Here is a 22,536-nt window from a genome sequence, read left to right as displayed (position 1 = left end):
AATGCCAGAATCTAGATGCTGACTTTTCGCTGACAAAGCAAGAGTACACCAATTAGAATCGTTACCTGACCAAATCAATATTTGAATATATGAAGCCTAACAAACAGATTGGCAAGTGAGACTGGCTCATTTATTCACCTTCTAAGAAGAAAGTGTACAGTTTTTATTGCTGCCTGTTTTCTGATATCAAAAAGTAAAAGTAGGGAATGTTCTGCAAAGGCTTCAATGATTGGAAGATTACTGCATACATTGTCAATCATGCAATGAGTGAGCAGCTTACATTGCCAGTTAGCAGCTACCGTGCCCAAAAGAAAGTTAGCGGCAAATTGATACCCAAATGAAAACCAGTTTTTGGAAACTCATGCATATTGGAAGAACGTCCTCAGATGCATAGCTGAAACCACAGTTTTTCTTGCTGAGTGTGATCTGCAATTCTGTGGCTTAGATGAGACTTTTGGATCAAAACACAATGGCAATTACCTTGGCGTTCTAGGGCTAATTGCTAAGTTTGATCCTTTCTTAGCTCAGCACATCAATGAACATACAAATCGTGGAAAAGGCCATACATCATATCTATCAAAGACTATCTGTGATAAATTAATTGCACTGCTGGCAAAGATGAGGCTATCATCCATTGCAGATGAGATCAAAGATATGGGATATTTTTCAGTGTCCATCGACTCAACACTGGATGTGTCACATGTAGATCAGCTGACTGTCATCTTGTGTTATGTGCTACCCAGTGGACCAGTTGAGTGTTTCATGACCTTCATAAACATTACTAGCCACACAAGAGAGAAAGTTGCCTTGTATCTATTCGATTTCCTCACCGAAAATGGGATTGACATCAGCCTTTGTTGTGACTAAAGCTATGGCAATGAAAGTAATATGAGTGGCAAATAATCAGAAATGCAGGCAAAGATAAAAGAGCACAATGTTTTGGTTGATTACATACCATGTGCTGCACACTCACGCAACCTTATTGGCCAGTCTGCCATGGATTGTTGTGTTTAAGCAGTTTCTTTTTTTGGATTTGTCCAAGAATTGTACTTTTTTTTTTCTTTCTGCATCAAACAGTCATGGGATGATTCTTAGAGATTCACTACCAAAAGGATGCCCAGGGCCCAAATCACTCTTAGGGACACGGTGGAGTGCCAATGCTGAATGCAGTTGTTCTGGGAAACCCCGACATCCTTGAAGCATGAGATAGCTTCAAGGATGATGAATCTCAAAAATCAGCAACAAGAAAAGATGTGAAGATCCTGAGTGATAAAATGCGCACTTTGGAAACTGATATTTTGTGTGAGGTCTGAAATGATATACTTCAGCCATTCAGCACCGTGCAGTCTAAGCTTGCAAAGTGCTCAGATTGACCTTTCCACTGCTGTAGACCTAATGAGGAGTCTTGGATATGTTCTTCAACAAAATGTGGGATCGTTTTGATGAGAATGAAATGCTGGTGGCTGCAAGGACTGCTAACCATGAGTATAAGTCAGCCAAACGCCACAAAAGACAGAAGACATGAGACAATGAAAGTGCCCACTCATTCAGTGACAAGGAGGCCTTGAGAGTTAATACCTTCATCATAATCATTGACAAACTGAAGAGGTCATTAGAACATCAGATCAAGGTTTACGAAAATACTGACAAAACCTTTAGTGTACTGATAATTTTTTTGCCTAACATTTCAAGTCCTGAAGTCAGTGAAGGTCTCAAATGTCTGTGTCAGAAGTACCCAGACAATATCTCAGTAGATTTTACTGTAGTAAAGGATTTCTTCAATTTGTTGAATTCTCATCACTCTCAGATATATAGAGAAAATATGGCGAAAGCAAATCCATTTGGATGTACCAAGTTATCACTGAATCCAATGTGATAGAATGTTTCCCAAATGTTGAAACTGCATTATAGCTGTATTTGTCACTAATGATCACTAGCTGTAGTGGAGAACAGTCCTTCTCTCTTCTAACAAGGGTCAAAAATGTCCTCCAATGCACCATGACTCAAGAGCATCTCAGTGCTTTGTCCCACTTGAGCATTGAGAATGAAAGTGTCAGGTCTTTGAATTATGATGACATCACTCATAACTTTGCCACAGCTAAAGCTAGGGAAACAAATTGTTTGTTTGAACAACTGAGTGTAGTGAGACTAGAATAAACTTGTTAATTTTACATAAATACATAATATGTACATATGTGTGTAGATAAATGATGACTTTATAATTTTTTTTGCAATATGTAATTCATACTTAGGACCTTCCCTCCCATTAGTCTTAGGCCCCTCATAATCTTAATCAGGCCCTGCTTCCTCCATTCTCTGCTGGCTGTGGGCCTCAAGGGTGTTCTGACATGTCCCAGTGCCTATGTCGGTAAGGAGTCATTTATGGAGCTTGGGGACACCTGAACACAAATGTAGGTAGTTCAGAGCTGAATTCAGCAGAAGCCCCTTCCTCAGATAATCTCCCAGTTTAAAACAACAGAAATTCCTTCCTTAATAGCAGCTACCCTGAGTTCTCTGTCACTTTTTAAGAAATCATTTTGGGGCAACATTGAGGTTTGTTCCTTTTCTCCCAATTCCTTTTCAGCATCTCACTTCTCTCTTTCCTTTGTCCCTTCCCACCTATGTAGAAGCAGTAGAGAACTGCTGATTGGTTCAGCAGGAGCACTCATGAAATTTTAGCAGGGGAGAAAGAGACATAGATGGAAACCAAAGCAGACTTTATGCCCAAGAATGCAGCATTCCCCTGCCCACACGAGAACAGCAAGGACCAGGTGAGTAGCCTGGTCCACAACAGGGCCAGACGCCCTGCTCCTCATCCTCAGACTGAAGAACACACCTTAGCTAAGCCATTAAGAAAAGCAGTCACTGTTCCTAAATTACCTGGGAGTGGGTGGGCCAGGAAGTGTGGGGGAGGCTTTTAATAGAAACACTCATAAATCTTTAAATCCATAGATCACATTTGAAAAGTGCTCATGTAATACACATTGAAAAATAAGGAACTTAAGTCAAATATGACCATTTGAATGTGCGGAGTTTTTCTGAGCTATTAAACAATAATTTAATTCTAATATATATTTTTGTACAATCTAAATAAAGTTCCATGCCCAGAAAAGTCCTTCTGACTTTTTTACATGCAGTGTATATATATATATTTAATCACTGCCTATTCAACTCAAACTCAGCATGCTACCTATATGGTCTGATGAGAACAAAGTAGTTCTATTTTCAGTCTAAATCAGGAATAACATGCTGTTTCTTTCTTTTTCTTTTTCTTTTTGAATTCTTTAAGCCTCAAACCATTGTGAACAAGTTAGCAGACTCCCCCCATGTCCTTCCTGGAGCATATCTCAAGAAGCAGGTTGCTTTGTCCTTCTGCATGCTAGTTTCCTTTCATTTATTTTGACTTGTAAGGAATTAGCATGGTGTTGGCAGCTTCAGAGCAACTTCCCTGCTAGTTTCATGTATTTATGTCCCATTTGCCAAAGACAGACTTTTACAAATTTCCCTGATGCCTTTATTAAAACAATCTTCATCACTCAGTGCTTAGGCTTACTTGCATAATGTATTTAAGATACTTGAACAAGATGACAGTGTGGCTATAATAAATTATTCTAACTACAATATCTAATGAGTAAATATTATTTGATCCTAAATACATAAGATGAAAATGAAGATTAGTACATAGAACTTTTCCCTACGAGAAGAGAGAGAGATATTACTGACTGGATTGATTCCCCCAAACTGTGGGTCTTCATGAGCCAGTTTTCAAAGTGATTATTCACTGGGAGAAGATTTATATGCAAAAGAGGAGAATGTGAATGACTGTATCAGTTATTTAGTAGTTGAATTAGCTGCTTTGCACAGAAGGTGTTGCTGTGGATGGCAGTAGCTTTAAACAAAACAAAACACATCTAAAATAAAGAAAAATGAGAAGACAGACTAACAGACTTCAAAAATAAATATTGCAACAGTTGTAGATTTTAAGAAATCTACCTTATGTTATTCCATATGTACCTCATATGTACCAAGGGACGTACTGGCCCACGCTTCCAGCAGCCCCCATTGTCCTGGAGCAGCGAACCGCAGCCACTGGGAGCCACGATCGGCCGAACCTGCGGACGCGGCAGGTAAACAAACCGGCCCAGCCCAGCAGGGGCATTCCCTGCACAAGCAGCGGAACAAGTTTGGGAACCACTGCTTTAATCATTCTTGTGGCTCTTCTCTGAACTCTCGAATTTATCAACACCCTTCTTGAGGTGTGGACAGCAAAACTGGACACAGTGTTTCAGGAGTGGTTGCTCCAGTGCCAAATTTAAAGGTAAACTGACCTTACTACTACTACTCAAGATCCCCTGTTTATGCATCCAAGGGTCACATTACTCCTTTTTGCTACAGCGTCACACTGGGAGTTTAAGTTCAGATAATTATCCAACGTGACCCCCACAAATCTTTTTCATAGTCAGTGCTTCCCAGGATAGAATCACCCAGGCTTACATGCTTTGTTCCTGAATATATACATTAATATTTAGCTATATTAAAATGCATATTGTTTGTTTTTGCCCAGTTTATCAAGTGATTCAGATTGCTCTGTATTAATGAACTGTCTTCTTCATTATTTACCACTTCTCCAAAGTTTGTGTGATTTGCAAACATTATTTTTATTGATTTTATGGTTTCTTTCAGGCCATTCATAAAAATGTTAATAGTGTAAGACTAAGAACTGATACCTGTGGGACTCCCACTAGAAACACACATGTTCGATGATGGTTTCCCAATTACAGTTATATTTTGAGGCCTATCAGTCAGCTATTTTTTAATCCATTTAATGTGTATCATGTTAATTTTATATTTTTCTAGTTTTTTAATCAAAATGTCATATGGTACCAAGTCAAACACCTTACAGAAGTCTAAGTATATTACATCAACACTATTACCTTTATCAATCAAACATAATCTCATGAAAAAAATATCAAATTAGTGTGATGGAATTTATTTTCCCATGTCCTTTAATTCTGTGCTAATCAAATCTTATATGAGCTGTTGCATTATTTTACTTGGGATTGATGTCAGACTGACAGGCCTATAGTTACCCAGGTCATCCCATGTACCCTCTTAAAATATTTGCGCAACATTAGCTTTATTCCAGTCTTCTGCACCTTCTCCAGTGTTCTGTGTCTTATTGATAATCAAAATTAATAGTCTAGCAAGCTCCTCATCCAGATCTTTTAAAACTCTTCGATGCAAGTTATTTGGATCCATGGATTTAAAAATGGCAATGAGTCCTGTGGCACCTTATAGACTAACAGACGTATTGGAGCATAAGCTTTCATGGGTGAATACCCACTTCGTCAGATGCATGTCGTGGAAATTTCCAAAGGCAGGTATAAATATGCAAGCAAAAATGTCTGTCTTCATTAGATGCTGTTTAAGATCCTCCTGAGATGCTAATGGAATGGAAAGAATGTTATTATGTTCATTTTTTCTTAAAGAAAGCACAGAATTTTTTTTAACACTTCTGCCTTTTCTGCATCATTATTGATGATTCTACTGTTTCTGTCTAGTCTTCTAGCATATGGCTTCTGATGGCACAAACAATGAATTTGGTTTGGATAAGTGATGTAGCCACTGTATCACGGCAACATCATCTGGAGAGGTCAATCATATCCATCCCACGAAAGGGGAGTCTGTAATCAGATGGCGCATTGTTTGTTCTTTAATTCCATGAGAGTAGGGCAGGCCAAGGAGATCAAGATGCATCAGTGGTAAAGATATGAGTTAAACTTCCCATGATCAGAGCACATCCTGTTGTAAAGAAGAAAATATTTAGGTTCATTTGGTTGATCTGAGGTGTGTGTGATAGTTGATCCAGACAGACTAGGGGACACAGATCTGAGGTGTCCATCTGCCAATTTGTGCCATTGATCCAAAATATAGTCCCGCACCACCAGTTGCCATTTTTCCTGAAAGTGGTTGTTAGATGTAGTGTCTGAGAGGCTTAACTATTTATGACTTTAACTAGTGTTCTTGATGTGGCTTTGAGATGAAATTGTGAAATAAGCTATCTTGATAGCTTGGTTGCCCACAGTAATCTAGTAATGGAGCAATAGCATTATCAGGATTCATTTTTTCCTAATTTACCTAAAAAACTCCTTGTCATTAAGACTAATAGTTTTTACTACTGGGAGTAATCCTCATGTCCGTTAGTGTTTGTGGCATGAGGTCCTAAAATCATAAAGACAAAGGGAATATTGTGGAGTGAAGTTTGGATGGAACATAAGGAGAAGAGGGATATAGGTGGTATTTGCATAAATAAGTAGAGATGAAGTTAATAGAAGGTGGCTTCAAGGACCTTGAGCTTCATATGGGGGACGAGTGAACGTTGTTGCCATTCAGGGAGTTTTACATAGCTGTGGTGGTTTCCTGTCTCCATGAGAGTTTGGTAAGGCTGGTTTTGTCATCATCATTGTTCAGTATCAGTCTGGATTGGTCAATGGATAAACTTGAAGAGGTACCTGTTGGTGTCATTGAGCTGAACACCATTCTGCTTTGAATTCTTGAATACGCCAGTGACTTCGTCTTCTTGGATCAGTTTGGTGAAGCGCTACAGCTCATGGCTGATTTTGTCAGGCAAGAAGCATCACGCATTGGTCTGGTTAGTAATCTGGATTAAACTAAATCCTTGGCCATTACTATCAAGCAGCCTCCAGCTCCAGATTACAACCATTTTAGTATTAACCTATCTAGATAGGACATCGAGCAGATGGCAGTTGTGAAATATTCGGACAGAATCTTAGACAGTACTGGAGGATGCTATAAAGATGCAGACACTTGTATAAGCAGCAGCTGCTGTCATGTTTCAAGCCTTTCATCAGCCTCTGTGGGGACATCATGATATCAAACTTTTCAGGTAGCAGAGGATCTAAAAAATCATGGTTATGACAACTCTATTGTATGGAAGTGAAACATGGGTGCTTAGGAAAGCTGAAGAACACCAGACTGACATTTTCAGTTCCTGTTGCCTTCCTCAGATGCTCCATCTCAAAAGTCAGGACAAGATCAGAAAGGAGGATATTCAAAGCCTAATCCAACAACTGTCTCAGTCAGCATGGGTTTGGTTTCAGCGGCTTTCTTGATATGGACATTGTTGCAGTTGTGACAATATCCTGGACAAACCTTAAGAATTAAGTTAAACCTTGCGGAATTAATTTTAAGTATTTTGGGAGTCCATTGTATTGAAAATGATTGTGTACCATTTTAGGATTGTATAGAACTTCTTTAGGAGGAAGAAAGAATGAATGCAATCTTGGCAAAATGTTAGGAACTTTAAAGAGGTTTTTGAAATCGTGAACTTTTAAAATTAAGTGAATTTCCCAGGAAATCTCTAGAAGGATTGGGTATGCTAATATAATTCCTCTGGTTATCAGCTTCTTTGAAGCTTCACTCTGGAGTGTGGACCCATTGTCTTGCTGATGACCTATTCGAAGAGCCAAACTGGATAAATGAATGGCTCTCTGATTCATGAGGCTGCTTGTTTTTAACTGAAGTTGTGATGAACTTGTGACCACAGGAAAAACTGCTAATCATCAACTAGAACCCATGTTGGAGTTTGGGTGATCTCACATGTGTGTTTTCTTTTACTTTTTTTAATTATTCCTCTCTATTTCTTGTACCTTAAGAGTAAAATTTGCTTGCTTAGAAATAGCTGTGTGGTAGCTTAACTGAAAATTACACTGTGCCATCTCTGAAAAGAAGGGAAAACAGCCTCCTTAGGCAGCCTGACTTTTGCTCGGAATATCATAGGGTAGGCTGGGAACTCTTCAGCCTGGAAATACCTCAGTTGGAAGGGGTTAATACATGTCTCTTCATCCAAGAGAGGCAAGAACTGGGCAGCTGGAAGCATGAGGATGGGTTCCTCCTGCTGGATCACTGGGGGATAATACAGGTGCAGTTGCCTTGAACTGTGATAGACACATGATTAGAATGGAAGACCAATGAATTCCAAAGTTTGTGTACCAAGCAATGCCACTACACAGCTGACAATCACGTGGGTGTCAAAAGTTTTGGTGGCACAATAAGATTGTCAGTGGTGGACATAAACTGAATATACACCCAAACCACGTTAAGTACCTTGCTAAACAGTAATTCAGGTGGCACTCAATTGGCAAGAAGACAATGCCTCTGCAATTTTCCATGCCTCTGCACTATAAGGTGGGTAGAAAGCTGGCTAGATTGTCGGGCTCAACGGGTAATGATCAATGGCTCCATGTCTAGTTGGCAGCCGGTATCAAGTGGAGTGCCCCAAGGGTCAGTCCTGGGCCGGTTTTGTTCAATATCTTCATAAATGATCTGGAGGATGGTGTGGATTGCACTCTCAGCAAATTTGCGGATGATACTAAACTGGGAGGAGTGGTAGATACGCTGGAGGGGAGGGATAGGATACAGACGGACCTAGACAAACTGGAGGATTGGGCCAAAAGAAATCTGATGAGGTTCAATAAGGATAAGTGCAGGGTCCTGCACTTAGGACGGAAGAATCCAATGCACCGCTACAGACTAGGGACCGAATGGCTAGGCAGCAGTTCTGCGGAAAAGGACCAAAGGGTGACAGTGGACGAGAAGCTGGATATGAGTCAGCAGTGTGCCCTTGTTGCCAAGAAGGCCAATGGCATTTTGGGCTGTATAAGTAGGGGCATAGCGAGCAGATCGAGGGACGTGATCGTTCCCCTCTATTCGACATTGGTGAGGCCTCATCTGGAGTACTGTGTCCAGTTTTGGGCCCCACACTACAAGAAGGATGTGGATAAATTGGAGAGAGTCCAGCGAAGGGCAACAAAAATGATTAGGGGTCTAGAACACATGACTTATGAGGAGAGGCTGAGGGAGCTGGGATTGTTTAGCCTGCAGAAGAGAAGAATGAGGGGGGATTTGATAGCTGCTTTCAACTACCCGAAAGGGGGTTCCAAAGAGGATGGCTCTAGACTGTTCTCAATGGTAGCAGATGACAGAACGAGGAGTAATGGTCTCAAGTTGCAGTGGGGGAGGTTTAGATTGGATATTAGGAAAAACTTTTTCACTAAGAGGGTGGTGAAACACTGGAATGCATTACCTAGGGAGGTGGTAGAATCTCCTTCCTTAGAGGTTTTTAAGGTCAGGCTTGACAAAGCCCTGGCTGGGATGATTTAACTGGGAATTGGTCCTGCTTTGAGCAGGGGGTTGGACTAGATGACCTTCTGGGGTCCCTTCCAACCCTGATATTCTATGATTCTATGATTCTATGTTGATGATGGTGTGGGATCTGGTTAAGGGGAACTGTTTCCTAGACTGTGATTTTAGTAAATTAGAGGGGTCAGGGAAGAGAGGATGGTTGTAAATATTATGGAACATATTTTGGAAAACAAAGGGGTCATAATAACTTGGTGAACTTATTTTTGAATCCTCATCAACAATCCTTCTACTTCTCCATCTATTGTTTCTAGCTCTTAGTTGTCATCATGTCTACCTTTAGACTGTAAACTCTTTGGGGTAGGAATTGTGTCTAGATATATCTTCAATAAAGCCCCTTGTACACTGTGGCCACTAAGAAATAATAATGATCATAGTTTCTTCCCCATTAAAATAATAATTCTCTATACAATTCATCTTCCTAATTGGGAAGCATATTTAATAGGTTCACATTTGTTTTTGCTTTTCCAGCTTAGTTCAATGTTAATTTTATATTACTTCACAGATATTAATACTGTGGGGCTATACCTGTTTTGTTTGTAATACCTACTGGTATTGTGTATGTCCTCCTGGTTCTCATTTGATTACTGAAAGAATATTATTTTTTAAAAAGTACTTTACAGCCAATGAGTTTTAGTTCTTTGAGGAAGATAGAGAAGCAACGTGAACTGGGCCTAAGGAAACAAAGATATATGTATTCCTCAAGGAGTATTTTCATATTGATCTTTATCTGAGCAGACCCCTCTTTGTGGAAAAGTTTGTATAGGATATCTGAACTTTCTACGTGAGATAAGATTTCCTAAGTCTACTGCCAGAACTTTTGTTAATTATTTACAGACAGATGCCATCTGCAGTGGTTCTTCACTGGATACGTACTAATTTAAATGAAATTTTCATAATGTTAAATAAAATGATAAATACAGAAATATATCCAATTATATTTGTGTCAGCACTGTAGGCTTTGCATCTACTGACTGTAATAATGGCACTGAGTAGAATTGATTTTATATACTTAATTCCTTTCATAGATTCAGTAGGTTAAATTAGCATATCTATGACCATGTATAATATCTCTTGTATATGTGATAGGTCTTTTGTTAGGGGAAGATATCTTGCCCCTGACTTGGCTTGTGGAATTTATCTAAGATATAAAATATATATATATATATGACTATTGACTCAGTGGCAGATTCTCCAGTCTACTAAAACATCTTTGTGTCATATATGCAGGGAAAAGTGGCCTTAAGTTTGGCTGGATATATCCGTGGGAGAATCCCCCTGATAGGAAAGCTATCTGCTGGTGGAGGTGGCTACCTACTCTACCTTCTGTCCCCCTCACCCTAAATATAAGGGGAAAGACAGTGCAACATCTGGGCAGGATGAGGAGGGGAGGAGGCATGGTGAGGTAGAACTTCACTACTTTTGATCCTTCACAAGTCAGGACTGACCTCTAACTTATGCCACGGTGGGATGGCCCTGAATCAAGGAGTCACAACCAGCTCCCTGATGCTTCCCTTCTTCATACTGTCTAAACGGATCTCAAATGGAGAGCAGGATCAAGACTTCTATGTAAGACCATCAGTGTCTTCTCTTTCTTCTTCTTGTAATCATTGGGAATCTATAATGAAATCAATTATAGCGGAGGAATTTAAAAACAAAAACTGCAATATTCTTTACGTTTTTCAGGAGCCAGAAACATCTAAAGTTGATAGTATCTGTCAAGGCCACGTTATACTTGGTTTTGGAGTCAGTCTTTTTGCAATTGATTTTCTATATATAGATATAATATAGGCATTTCTCCATGAGCATGTTCCCAGAACAATACACTGTATTTTATTTTTTGCCTGATCTTTAAGTCTTATTATTCAGTCCAATATAAGTTATATATATATATTTAAACGTCCTGTAGTATCTACCTACCAGTTTGTGACTATAGTTCAGAACAGGTAAATATAGTTCTGTATTTTTTTCCAAAGCTGCTAATATTTAGATTTTAAAATAGTATTTCATTCTTTTCTTCTTTGCTTAAGTCCTGAGTTTTGAAGCTATCACTTGTGACCTAGCATATCTATTTTGCATTCTTGATATACTTTTGTTACCCTTCAATCAGAAAACAAGCTAAGTCCACAGCCTAACCCTTTGCTTCATGCTGCACACCTTCCTTTCCAGACAGGCAATAAAACGACTCTCTTTACCGCTGAGAGGGAAGGGGATGTCTTTTCTGTCCACCCTCCAAACTGCTGGGAGAAGGCCTCATCCACTCTTCGCTTGTGAAGGAGGGTAGCTGTTGATTTCATCTTTGGCAGATGTCAGCAGCTTCTTTATTGCTGATGGAAGAAACTGTTCCAATAGCTATTATACTGTCAGATTTTTGTTTTTTACCTTAGGACTTGACTCTCCATTTTGTCTAGTATTTTTTATCAGGTAAAATAGGGAGTCAATGTGATCAGTGCTCCCCTTATTTCTGCCTAAGACCAGAACAGCTGTCAGATGTGCTTCAACAAAACATTTAATTTCTGTGTGATCAGCCCTCCCAGCTTGTGGTGGAGGTCCGTCTGATGAGAGAACTAAAAGGGATGTTGAAGGCTAAGGGGACTAGACCAAGGTAACCTGAATCTCCCTTAGTCTAAAAGCGAAGCATGTGGTCATTGTTTTATGGTCGTTGTTTTGGTAGTTTGTCAATCGAAGATAAAGTACAGCAGCAACATATTTCTCTCAGATAGTCTCTATTACTTAAGTATTATAAAAGAGACTTAGTGTTAGTTTGAATATAATTATTATTTTATATTCTTGAAATGGATAATCCACCTTTTTAATTTATTTTTAATGTGCCTATTTCCTTTAGCTGAATGTGGAGCAAGTGTCTCTGGAAATGAAGGAACATTGCTGTCTCCAAATTTTCCATCTAACTATGACAACAACCACGAATGCATCTATAAAATTGAAACAGAGGCTGGTAAAGGGATCCATCTTAGAGCCAGGACCTTTCAACTGCATGAAGGAGATATTGCTAAGGTAAAATAAAATCTGTTTCATTGTCTGCTACCCTTCACTTTACATGAGAAATTGGTGTGTGTGTCTATATATGCAAATGAAATAGAGAATGAAATTTTATATATACATACATACATACAATAAAAAAATAATTCACTATTTCATTTGTATTCAATTATAAAGAAAGGTGATGCCAGTCAGCTGTGATTTATGTGTGTGTGTATATATATACACATAAAATATATTATATTTTGCTACATATAACCCATAGCTGACTGGCATCACCTTTCTTTATATTAAATGCAAATGCAATAGGGAACTGCATTAAGATTGCAATACACCAAGTAGAAATATCATGCTATTATAATGATGAAAAGAAAACCTAAAGTATGAACCTGAATAATTTAAGAAATTGATTTCTATCCACAATGAACATGTTGTTTATATCCGCAGAGTTGTGAGTACTTTGTGAGGGCAGTATCTGATTCTGGATGGCCCTTTTATCCTTAAGGTTTTGCTTTTCAACTTTTTTTAACCTGTGCAATAATATTAATTAAGTCATGACCAAATCACAAATATCCATCTCATCATTGAAAAATGTGATGAGTATAATCACCCATTGATCATGTGCTTTATTGACTACACAGAAGTGTTTGATACCATCCAACATGACTAACTTTTGAGGATACTGGCTGGTATGGGGATTTCAAAGCACCTCATTGAACTCATCACAAATCTCTACCACCACCAGCAGATCACAGTGTGAACAGTAGTAGGCAGAATTGGGCAGGATGTGAAACGAGGATGTATTCTGCCCCAAGCCTCTTTAACGTATATACCTAATTTATTATGAGACAAGCTTTGGAATGTTTTGATAAAGGAGCTGGGATTTCCATCGACGTCAGATCTGCTGATAACACAACATTCTTTGCTGCAACCGCAGATGCAATGCAACAAATGTTGGAGTATGTAAAAACAGTTAGTGTAGAATATGAGCTGCTCCTGAATGTGATGAAATCAAAATGTATTTACACTGATACTAGCAAAAGCAAGATGCAAGACAACATCATGATTAACAGACAAGCTGTATAAGTAAATAAATTTAATTGTCTCAGATCGTATATATCCAACCAACAAGGCTATTCCAAAGAAATCAGAAGATGACTAGGGATGGCTCGCTCAGCTTTTGACTTCCTTAAGAAAATGTGGAAAAAACATGGCATCTCAAAATGTACGAAGGTGTGTCTAGTGAAAAGCCTTATTTTTTACTGTAGAGATTTATGGATGTGAATCATGGGACGTTAATACTTCAGAAAAGAAGAAAACTGAACAGTTGAAATGTGGTGCTGCTGAAGACTCTTGTCTATCTCCTGGATGGAATCAAAGATGAATGCTTATCTTAGAAATATTATTGGAGAGAAGTAGACCCTGATGTTGGAAATCAAAGATATAAAATTATGTGCTTTGGTCATATTAGGTGTAGAGGTTGGAAATAATTTCGAGAAAGTTCTTGAAAGAATGGTGGAAGGTCATCGTAGGGGATAACCAGTGAGGAGATGGATGGATGTGTATGGCAGATCACTGGAAGTTATCAGTGCTCAAAGTTTCGTAAAGGCTTCTGAAAATTCCATGAAGCACTGACATTCATACATGAATAAATGTATTTCACAATGTTAATTTAATTTAAAAGTATTTTTGTTGCTCATTTGAGAATAGAAGAGCTATACTACCGTTGTTAGTGCTGCGAAGTGTTGTTAAGACTGCTAAGTGCTGCTGTTCCTTGAGCTTCAGTGTTAGCTGCACTAGCAGAGAGTGCAGCTGGCAGATTCCGCAGACCTTGCTGGTGTTCATAAAGAAAGACCACAGGTTTGGTGATGAAGGCACTTGGTCAGGTTTATTGTCGATAAAGCACGGTACTATTGTCCAGGCTCAATGGTTACAGATTCACTAACACATGTATGCTCGCGACAATGGTACCAATTCAATCAGCACACCACGAAGCTGTCCCCTAGACTTGCACAAAGATGCCCCTCCTATGACTTCTACTTTTATACATTGATACAGACAAGTTACATATTACATTCCATATGTTGCTACCATCCTTGAATCTGCTAGTTTGAACAAAACATTTTCATCCATTACCCTATCATCCCCTCCTTATCTTATGAGGGGTAAGTGTGTTCTTGTACCATCTCTTGTGGAATTTGTTTACACAGCTACTTGAAAACTCTGGGTGTTCTGGTACTATCCTCTCACGTCAGGAATGTGCTTACTTGGTTAGCTGACACCTAATGTGTTACTACTCTGCCAAGGCCAGGCCTACTTTCATTCACCCTTTTGGCTATGCCCAGGGCTCCACCAAGACCTACAACTACAAGACTGTAACTGTAATACTGTTGCAACAAAGACGCAGACCTATGATTACAGAAGGCCTGTTTTGCCTTTCTTACCTCTCTAAATAGTCCCATTGAGAAATAATACTTGATTTATACACACTTTGAAAATCTACTTTCATATTTTTAATGCACCTATGGGCATAGTTTTTTCTGCACTCACGCCCCCACTTTTTAAAAATAACTCTCATATTTTACAAGGCAGAAAAAACACATAACTGATCTAAATTATCTGGCATATCCTAAATTACTACTTCATATTTATGTTTCTGACTTCTCAACATTGGACAGTGCTTGCAGTGATCACATAACTGAGTTTGGTTATAAAACTTCCAAGTTTTAACTTTCATGATTATGTTCTAGTTTCGATGATAGTAATAACTGTTTACTTTTGTGGCCTGGCGGTGCTATTGTAACTCTCACTGAATAGTTGGTTACCCCACAAATAGTTCAATTGATTTAATGATAAAAGGGTCAAAATGTAATTGCCTTACTCATGTGTGGTTTCCTATTGATGTGAATGAGGCTACTCATGTGAATAAGGAAATCAAAATTGGGTCCTATATATGCTCTACAAAATATAGTATAGATATTGAGGGATATAAGGGAAATAGGAGATATTAGAAAAGAGGAATGGGAGGGTGTGTCAATGTTTCCCACTTTTCCAAAGGGAGAAACTTGTATCTCTGTCAAGAAAAGGATTTGTTTAATAAACACCAAAATGATATTTTGAATTATAGAGCAAAATTTTCCCCAAATGTATGTTGGACTCTGATGACAGAAATCAGGAAGCTGGGAACCTGCTGGTAGAAAACCCACTCTTCTGTGTGTAAGGTAGGTTGGAGGTGTGGGAGTGTAGGAAATGGCCACAACCTCACCCTATGCTGGACGATCTAGAGAGGGCCAAGTACTGCCTGAAAAGTGAATATAGAAGACTGGGAACAGGGAACATGTAGGATGCATGGGTCCTCAGTGTAGTCTCTGTTGGCTAATCCCTTACTGAACCCTTACTGGTATCTAAGACCCAGATCCTAGGCTGCAACTGCTGCATTCAGCCCAGTTTAGGAGGTAGGGTGCAAAGATAGCTTTAAGCTTTTCATCCCATGGTTCTTCGGTAATTTGGGTGCTGGCTGCCAATAAATTCTAAGGCCGTGTCCTTCTGGCAATGCAGAATCATTAGGAAATAAGGCTGACTTGATGATGCCTCCATTTGCCAGAAGCATGTTTTTTGTGCCAGGGTCAAAGGAGCTGTTGCAAGGGGAATCCTCCTCCGGTTGGTTAAACTGTTTTTAGGGAAGCTGCCCCATCACATGTGGAAATCGATGCCTAAGACTATCCTCCCATAGTGTAACTCCTGAGAAGAAACTAAATTGCCTTTCTCCACTCAGCTCTACTTTTAGAGATACAAGTGGCCTATTGCAATTTAATAATCTTCTTTCAGTGACTGTCCATATGTTTTCCACTTCTGGTGCCCATGTGACCCCAGGTACATGAGATTGGATTCTTTTGGCCAGCAGTGTCTGCAGATGTCCTGCACCCAGAGTGTCCTCCTGTCCTTCCCCTACCTCTTCAAGGGCATAAAGGGCAGAGCAGGCCCAACAGCCCTTTTGTTCTTTCTTACCACCTGTAGCTGCAAAATGGAAGCCTGCAGTGCCCATGTCCCTGGATACTGAGCAAAACAACTAGCCTTATTTGTACGGAGTTATTGAAGTTTGTGTTAGTGTATAATAATGTAGGGTTGCCCACTGGCAAAACAACAACAAACAAGAACAAAAATATTCTCTTAATGTGACGGAATCTTTTTTTTTGTAGTTATGGGCATTATTGCTGTGAATAAACTGAAGTCTTCCAACTTCAAGAACTCCCCTTTGTGTGAAGTGGCTATGTTGCTTAACAATGGTCACCTAAGATGTCTTTTTGCCTTGGGGAAGGGCACATCCCAAAGAATGGCTCTGTCTGTCATTCCTTGTCAAAAAGAACAGAGAAAATTACAGAGATTCACCTCATATTTTTTCTGTTAGTTCATTCTATGAGGCCTGCTTCTGGTCCTACCAGGGGGAGGAAAAGATCACCCCATCTCACTCCCTCAAAGGGTAGCTCAGGACCTGGTATATGTCTACTCTGAATTTTAAACCCAGAGCAGGGAGTCTCAGAGGCCAGAGACTCAGGCTCATGCTATGGTGTTTAAAACAGCTGTGTAGACTTCGGACTTAGGCTACCAAATTGGTCAGTTCCTTTATTGACCACATACTACTGGATCAACCAGAGAAGTTTGGGGATATCCTCTCCAAAGGGCAGCTGATTTGAAGAACAGCCAGTCATTATGCACCATGCTTCCTGGCCTAAAGCCTTTGGAATCCTGAGAGAAGTTCAAAACACTGGTGAGGACTTCCCCTTCAATGGAATAAAGCAGTTTAGTGAATCTACAGACAAATCCTTACACTTCTTGAAGGATTCAAGGGCCATGCTTTGCTCAGTGGGAATCTATATCTCTGCAAACAAGAGAAAAATTATTTGACTACAGACAGCACAAAGGTCCCATCCTGCTCAGTTTCTGGCCTGTCAAAGAATAAAAGTCCTTAAGAGAGGGCTGCCATTTAAGAAAAAATCTCCAGCCTTCACGGTAACAGCAGTGTAGCCTTTGACTTTGAGCAAACACTCATTTTGATGATTCGATCAGGGTTGTGAACTGTCCCACCATCTGGATCATCAGCTGCATTGTTTTACCCATTTCCTCCAACCCATTGTGGAGCACCTTTCTCACTTGATTCCATTGGTCACTGTGCCTCAGTGGGTCACAGCTGAGAATAACAGATTCAGGACAAACTGGTGAGAAATAGGGCAGACTCACCCCAAAGTGGTGGTTATTCTACCATGAAATACACCAAGCCAGTAACAAAAGTAAAATTCTGTCTCACTATACTAGTTAGCAAGAAGTCAAAAATGCAGTCTCCTTGGGCATTTGAGCACTTATTTCACCGCTCAGACACTAGACTTTATGATGAGTGGTTATTGAAAACCAGTTTAATCAAACCAAGGGTCCTTCTGATCCCAAGAGATCAGCCCACAACCAGGTCAATAGATATCTCAGATCTTACCCAATAATCACGCCATTGCCAATCTAATATCTAAAGGGTTTATTTATAAGAGAAGAGAGTTAAAAATGGTCAAATATATCACATATATACAAAAAAGGCTATGTTGGCTATGTTCTTATATCAGGTTTGTAGCAATGATGTTACAGACTGCTAGCTTGTAAAGTCTCTGGTAATTTCCAAAAGATTGGAAGGGGTCTTCAGTCCATTGATTGGAATGCTTCTTTTACTGGAAGTCCATTGTCCAGAGATCAGAGCAGGAAATAGGCAAAATGGAGATGTTTCCAGGATTTTTTATATCTACTTCCATGTGGAGGGGTTGCTCTCAGTCTTAGTTTGTGGGAAATTACAGGCACAAGATGGTGTCCAGGGTCACATGAGCTAGTCACATGCCCCTTGCATGATCTGATGACTCATAGGAGCAGCCATTACTCATATTCTGGTTAAAGCATCCACAGGAAGGCTCACTGGGTGGGGACAAGCTTCTTGTATGGCCATTATGTTCTTTAATGGGCCATCAAATTGCATTATCCGTTCACAGTGTGCTGGCTAGCCTGGATGTAAACTACCTTGTGCCTGTTAACCCAGGAGCAAACATCTGAAATACTGGCACATAGTCAATATTCATAACTTTAGATACAAAGATTATACATACATACAAACAGGGTAATCATACTCAGCAAATTATAACCTATTCATTAACACCTTACATGATATACTTTGTACAAGATTTGTTGCAATTGTCTAACAGCAACAATATTAATGATATAAATAGTTATGTTTCAATCATACAGCATTACACCTTCCTAGAACTAATAGCTCATTTTACTAGATAATTGTCTACTTCTGTAGTGCTGTTGAAAAATGTTCCAATTGAAGAAATTTGTAGAGCTATTATATGAGCACACACAAAGATGCTGCTTTTGGAAATGCCGTTCTTCAAAAAGTCTTAGACCGAGCTCCTAAGCAGCCATCTTCAAGCATATTGATTGGGAATCTCGAAGTGGCTCACCCTTTGGAACATTACTTGAAGAAGAAGGAGAAGTTACTTACCTTGTATAGTAACATGAGTTCCTTGAGATGTTTGCCCCTAGGAGTACTCCACTACTTGCCCTCCTTCCCCTTTGCTTCAGAGTCTCATCTTGACAGGAATTTGTGGTGGAGAAGAAACTGAGGGTGGTTTGTCCAACACTGCCCTACATACCCTTGGTACATGGCCTGAGGGTAGTTAGGGTGCATATTTGGAGTAAATGGGCACTGCTACCAAAAGTCTCTGACTAAAGGACATGGGTTGCATGTGCACCTAAAGTGGAGCATATAAAGACAAATATCTCAAAGAACTCCAGTTCCCGAACAAGGTAAGTAACCTACACTTTTTTTCATAAGCTTCTGAATGCCTCAGGAAGGTGTCCACTGCCTACTTTCCGATGTCCCATTCCTATGATCTTTTGGCTCTGAGAGAGAGAGAAGTTCCTGGTATCACAGGTCTAGAGGTTCTAAGGATGCATGCCCCATGGTATGTACCCCGTAGGCCCCAGTTCTCATTCCCGTCCCAGTTCTGACACTATGGGGCCATTGGGGCATGCAGCCTGACAGAATAATTTTATCTGTTGCCCATTTGAGGATGAGATTCACCTCCCCTTCAATAGCTCAAATAGCTCATAGGACATAGGTGGTGCTCTCCCACATCGAGCAACAAGAGTAGGTATCAGATTAAAAGCAACCTCAGACTAATAGGTAGAAAATTCTGACAGGTATCTCCTTATCTTCTCTGGACAAAGCTGTAGTGCCTGTAACACTATCTCAGTCTGAAGACAGACAAATATTTCAGGATCTTTTCCACCACATGTTAAATACCTGAGAAGGTGACACAGGAAAAATCACAAACTCTTAAATACCTTACATATATTATTGCCTAGTTGTTTGGCTGTGCCAATTAACAATGGTTTACTGGAGACAGCAAGATATATCTGGCAGACACCGGCATCTATTGCACCAGCCTCCAAAAAAAGTGCACAGATGCTACCAGGTAACCTTCATCTAGATTTGATTATTTTTATACCCATCCAGTCCCAGGTTCCCTAGAAAGGGATCAGGCAACAAGGGCTGCTGAAAACAGCACCCAGAGACAAAAAAACAAAATGTCCAGATTTCTTTGGAAGGAAAATTTTCTACTCAGCAAGTCTTCACTTTACATATCTCTAATTATTAGACCTTGTTAACGGCAAATGACTACCTGAATTGGCATAAAATATCAGACATTTTGGATAAGCTCCCTCAAGACAGCAGGGAAGAGCTCAAATCTATAATTGCTGAAAATCAGCTGGTAGTGTGGATTTACTTTCAGGCAGTTACTGTATGCCTTGGACATAGCAGTGAGGTCCATGGCAACATACATTGCCATGCTTCTTGGTTGCAGATATCAGGGATTCCTAAGGACATACAAACAATGGTTAAGCCCACCTTCAAGCAGTCATTCTGAGGCCTTGATTGAGACCCATTATGGTGACATGTGCATGATCTTTACCCCTTTTTGGGGGACTGGCTTTGTTGTTTTCAGGGGGACTAGAATCTTATCACTCCACACCTAGAGATCATCAAACTGGGATAGTCCATACAATTTCAGAGTTTACCAATCCCTCATCTTCTATTGTTTGTAGAGGTAAGAATAAGAAAATTGTCCATTATGTTAAGAGAGTCTAACCAAAATATCCTTTTGTGCTGGCTGTGAACAATCCATAGGTACTGAGAAATGGCACTTGAGGAATCCAGTCATGATTTAGGCTACTTAAACATTCCCTCATCTTGTCCCTATAGATTGTTTTTTGTGCTTCCACTTCTATTGCCACTCGGACACTTGCAGAAGCCGTTTAAATCAATGGTCATAAATAATGTCTAGTCACTTGAAGGGAGAGGATTTTTCAAGGCTGAATGACACCAGGGCATCTCCCAATCAATTCACCATCACTTTCGAAGCAGGATGATTTATGTTAAAAATATGAGGTTGTTGAGGACATGGTGTGACAAAAGGCATGAGATTCAGATGTAAGGCTCTTAGGGACAGATATGTAAAGGTATTTACATGCCTAAAGATGCAGATAGGCATCTAAAGCCAGATTTTTAAGGTATTTAGGTGCCTAATGATGCTGATACGTGTCAAGTGGGGTTTTCAGAAGTGCCTAGGTGCCCAAATCCCAAGTACCTTTAAAAAGTTCACACTCAGTGCTTACTCCTATGAAGCAGAGCACACGTAGCATTAAATATTCACTAACATCCTGCCCCTTGTTTTCAGGGGCCCAAATGAAGGTACCTTAGGGACCTGATTTTCAAAGGCTAAGTACTTTCTGAAAATCTGGATCCTTTAAGTGACTTGAGTGGGGTATCCAAAAAATGGAGGGACCCAAAAATCACTAGTCTCTTTTGAAAACTCCACCTGCCCTACAAGCAGAGAGTGCATTTTTATAGGAGCTCAATGTTATTCACTTAAATTCACTGGTAGGTTAGGAAATGCCTTTCAAGGTAGCTGAGATTTTAAATACGTTGGATTGAACATGCTCATGAAAAGCCTAGGCACAGAAAGACGATTTTAGGACAGAGTATCAGCTGTTTCCCACAAATTAAGCATAGAATGGACAGTAAAAGTATAAGCTTCCTCCACTGCCTCAGAAAACATGTCTCAGCCCTGAACGGTATGATGTTTCTCTCTTGGGTTGGTCCTTGGCATTATGGTCTCCTAGCATGGAGCTCTTAATAGAGACTTCCAATAAAATGACCAATATTGACAGTATTTTCTATAATATGGAAAGCTGTCCACTAAATATTGGACTCCAAACACCAGATAACTTATGTAGGTCACAGAACAGACATCAGCTTGTAAGGACTTTAAAATCCATATTGATCAAAGCTGGAGTTTAAAGTTTATTCCTGGGAAAATTCTGCACCAAAAAAGTAAAAATTCTCCACACAGTATTTAAAATTCTTCATATTTTATTTGTCAAAATAATACAATATAATCAGTTTCAATTATTTTTGTAATTTATTTCAAAATACCTGTCAGCAAGTATGTCTGTAACAATACAGACAAAAAAAGAAAATAGATTCAAGACATAGTTTTATTTTTTTGGACAAACAGATTCCTTACTAGGCATATTAATACAGAACTTTAAGTAATTCATTTAAACTACAATACAGAAATGTATTTCCAGTACCCCTCAGAAGTCAGTGCAAAGGACTTAGGGGTAATGGAGGAGCTGAGGGAGAGGGAAGGAGCCTGGAGATTGTTGGGTGGGGGTGGGAGAGGTATGGAAGAGGGTTTTATTTGTGGGTGAGGGGAGGGAGCAGGAGGATTGTTAGGGAGTTGGGGAGCCTCCCCTATGCAGACCCTGACTGACCCCTGGCTTCTCCCATTCAGTCAGGCACATCTGCCCCAATCACCCTATGTCCCTGTAGCCCCTTTCCCCTTCCCCTGTGTCCCTACAAGCTCCCTACCACCCATCCCCTGTGGCCCTGCACCCCCTACCCCCGTCCCACTGTGGCCCTGCATGCCACATCCCATTCAGCCCTAAGATCAGTGCTCTCACCCCACTAGCTCCTGAGCCCATGCCCCAGTCTGCCCCTGGTACTAGCCCTTCTGAACCCCAGTATGTGACCCCCCCACCAGCAACCCCATGTACACTGCTCTGTCTGTCCCAGGCCTCCTCTCCTGGCCCTGCTGTGAGGAGCACAGCCTCTTCCCTGTCCTTCTTCAGCCATTGGCTTCCCTCTCTTCTGTCATCAGAGCAGCCCCTGGTGGGCAAAAGGTGTAACTGCAGCAACTCTCCAGCAGAATCTGT

General features: G+C 40.0%; 1 protein-coding gene across 4 annotated transcripts in view; it reads left to right on the top strand.

Moving 5' to 3' along the window:
- The window catches only part of CSMD1 (CUB and Sushi multiple domains 1), a 2,000,616-nt gene that overhangs the window by 1,555,852 nt on the left and 422,228 nt on the right, over positions 1-22,536 (top strand). For all 4 annotated transcript variants that reach the window (XM_073336216.1, XM_073336215.1, XM_073336217.1 and 1 more), the window contains exon 22: positions 12,068-12,237. In XM_073336216.1, coding sequence (XP_073192317.1) covers positions 12,068-12,237 — 170 coding nt within the window. The remainder of the gene's footprint in view (positions 1-12,067; positions 12,238-22,536) is intronic.

This window comes from Lepidochelys kempii, chromosome 3 (genome assembly GCF_965140265.1).
Source record: "Lepidochelys kempii isolate rLepKem1 chromosome 3, rLepKem1.hap2, whole genome shotgun sequence".
Classification (NCBI taxonomy): Eukaryota; Metazoa; Chordata; order Testudines; family Cheloniidae; genus Lepidochelys; species Lepidochelys kempii.
Note: the sequence above shows the minus strand (reverse complement) of the source record. Positions and strands in the feature narration are given on the sequence as shown.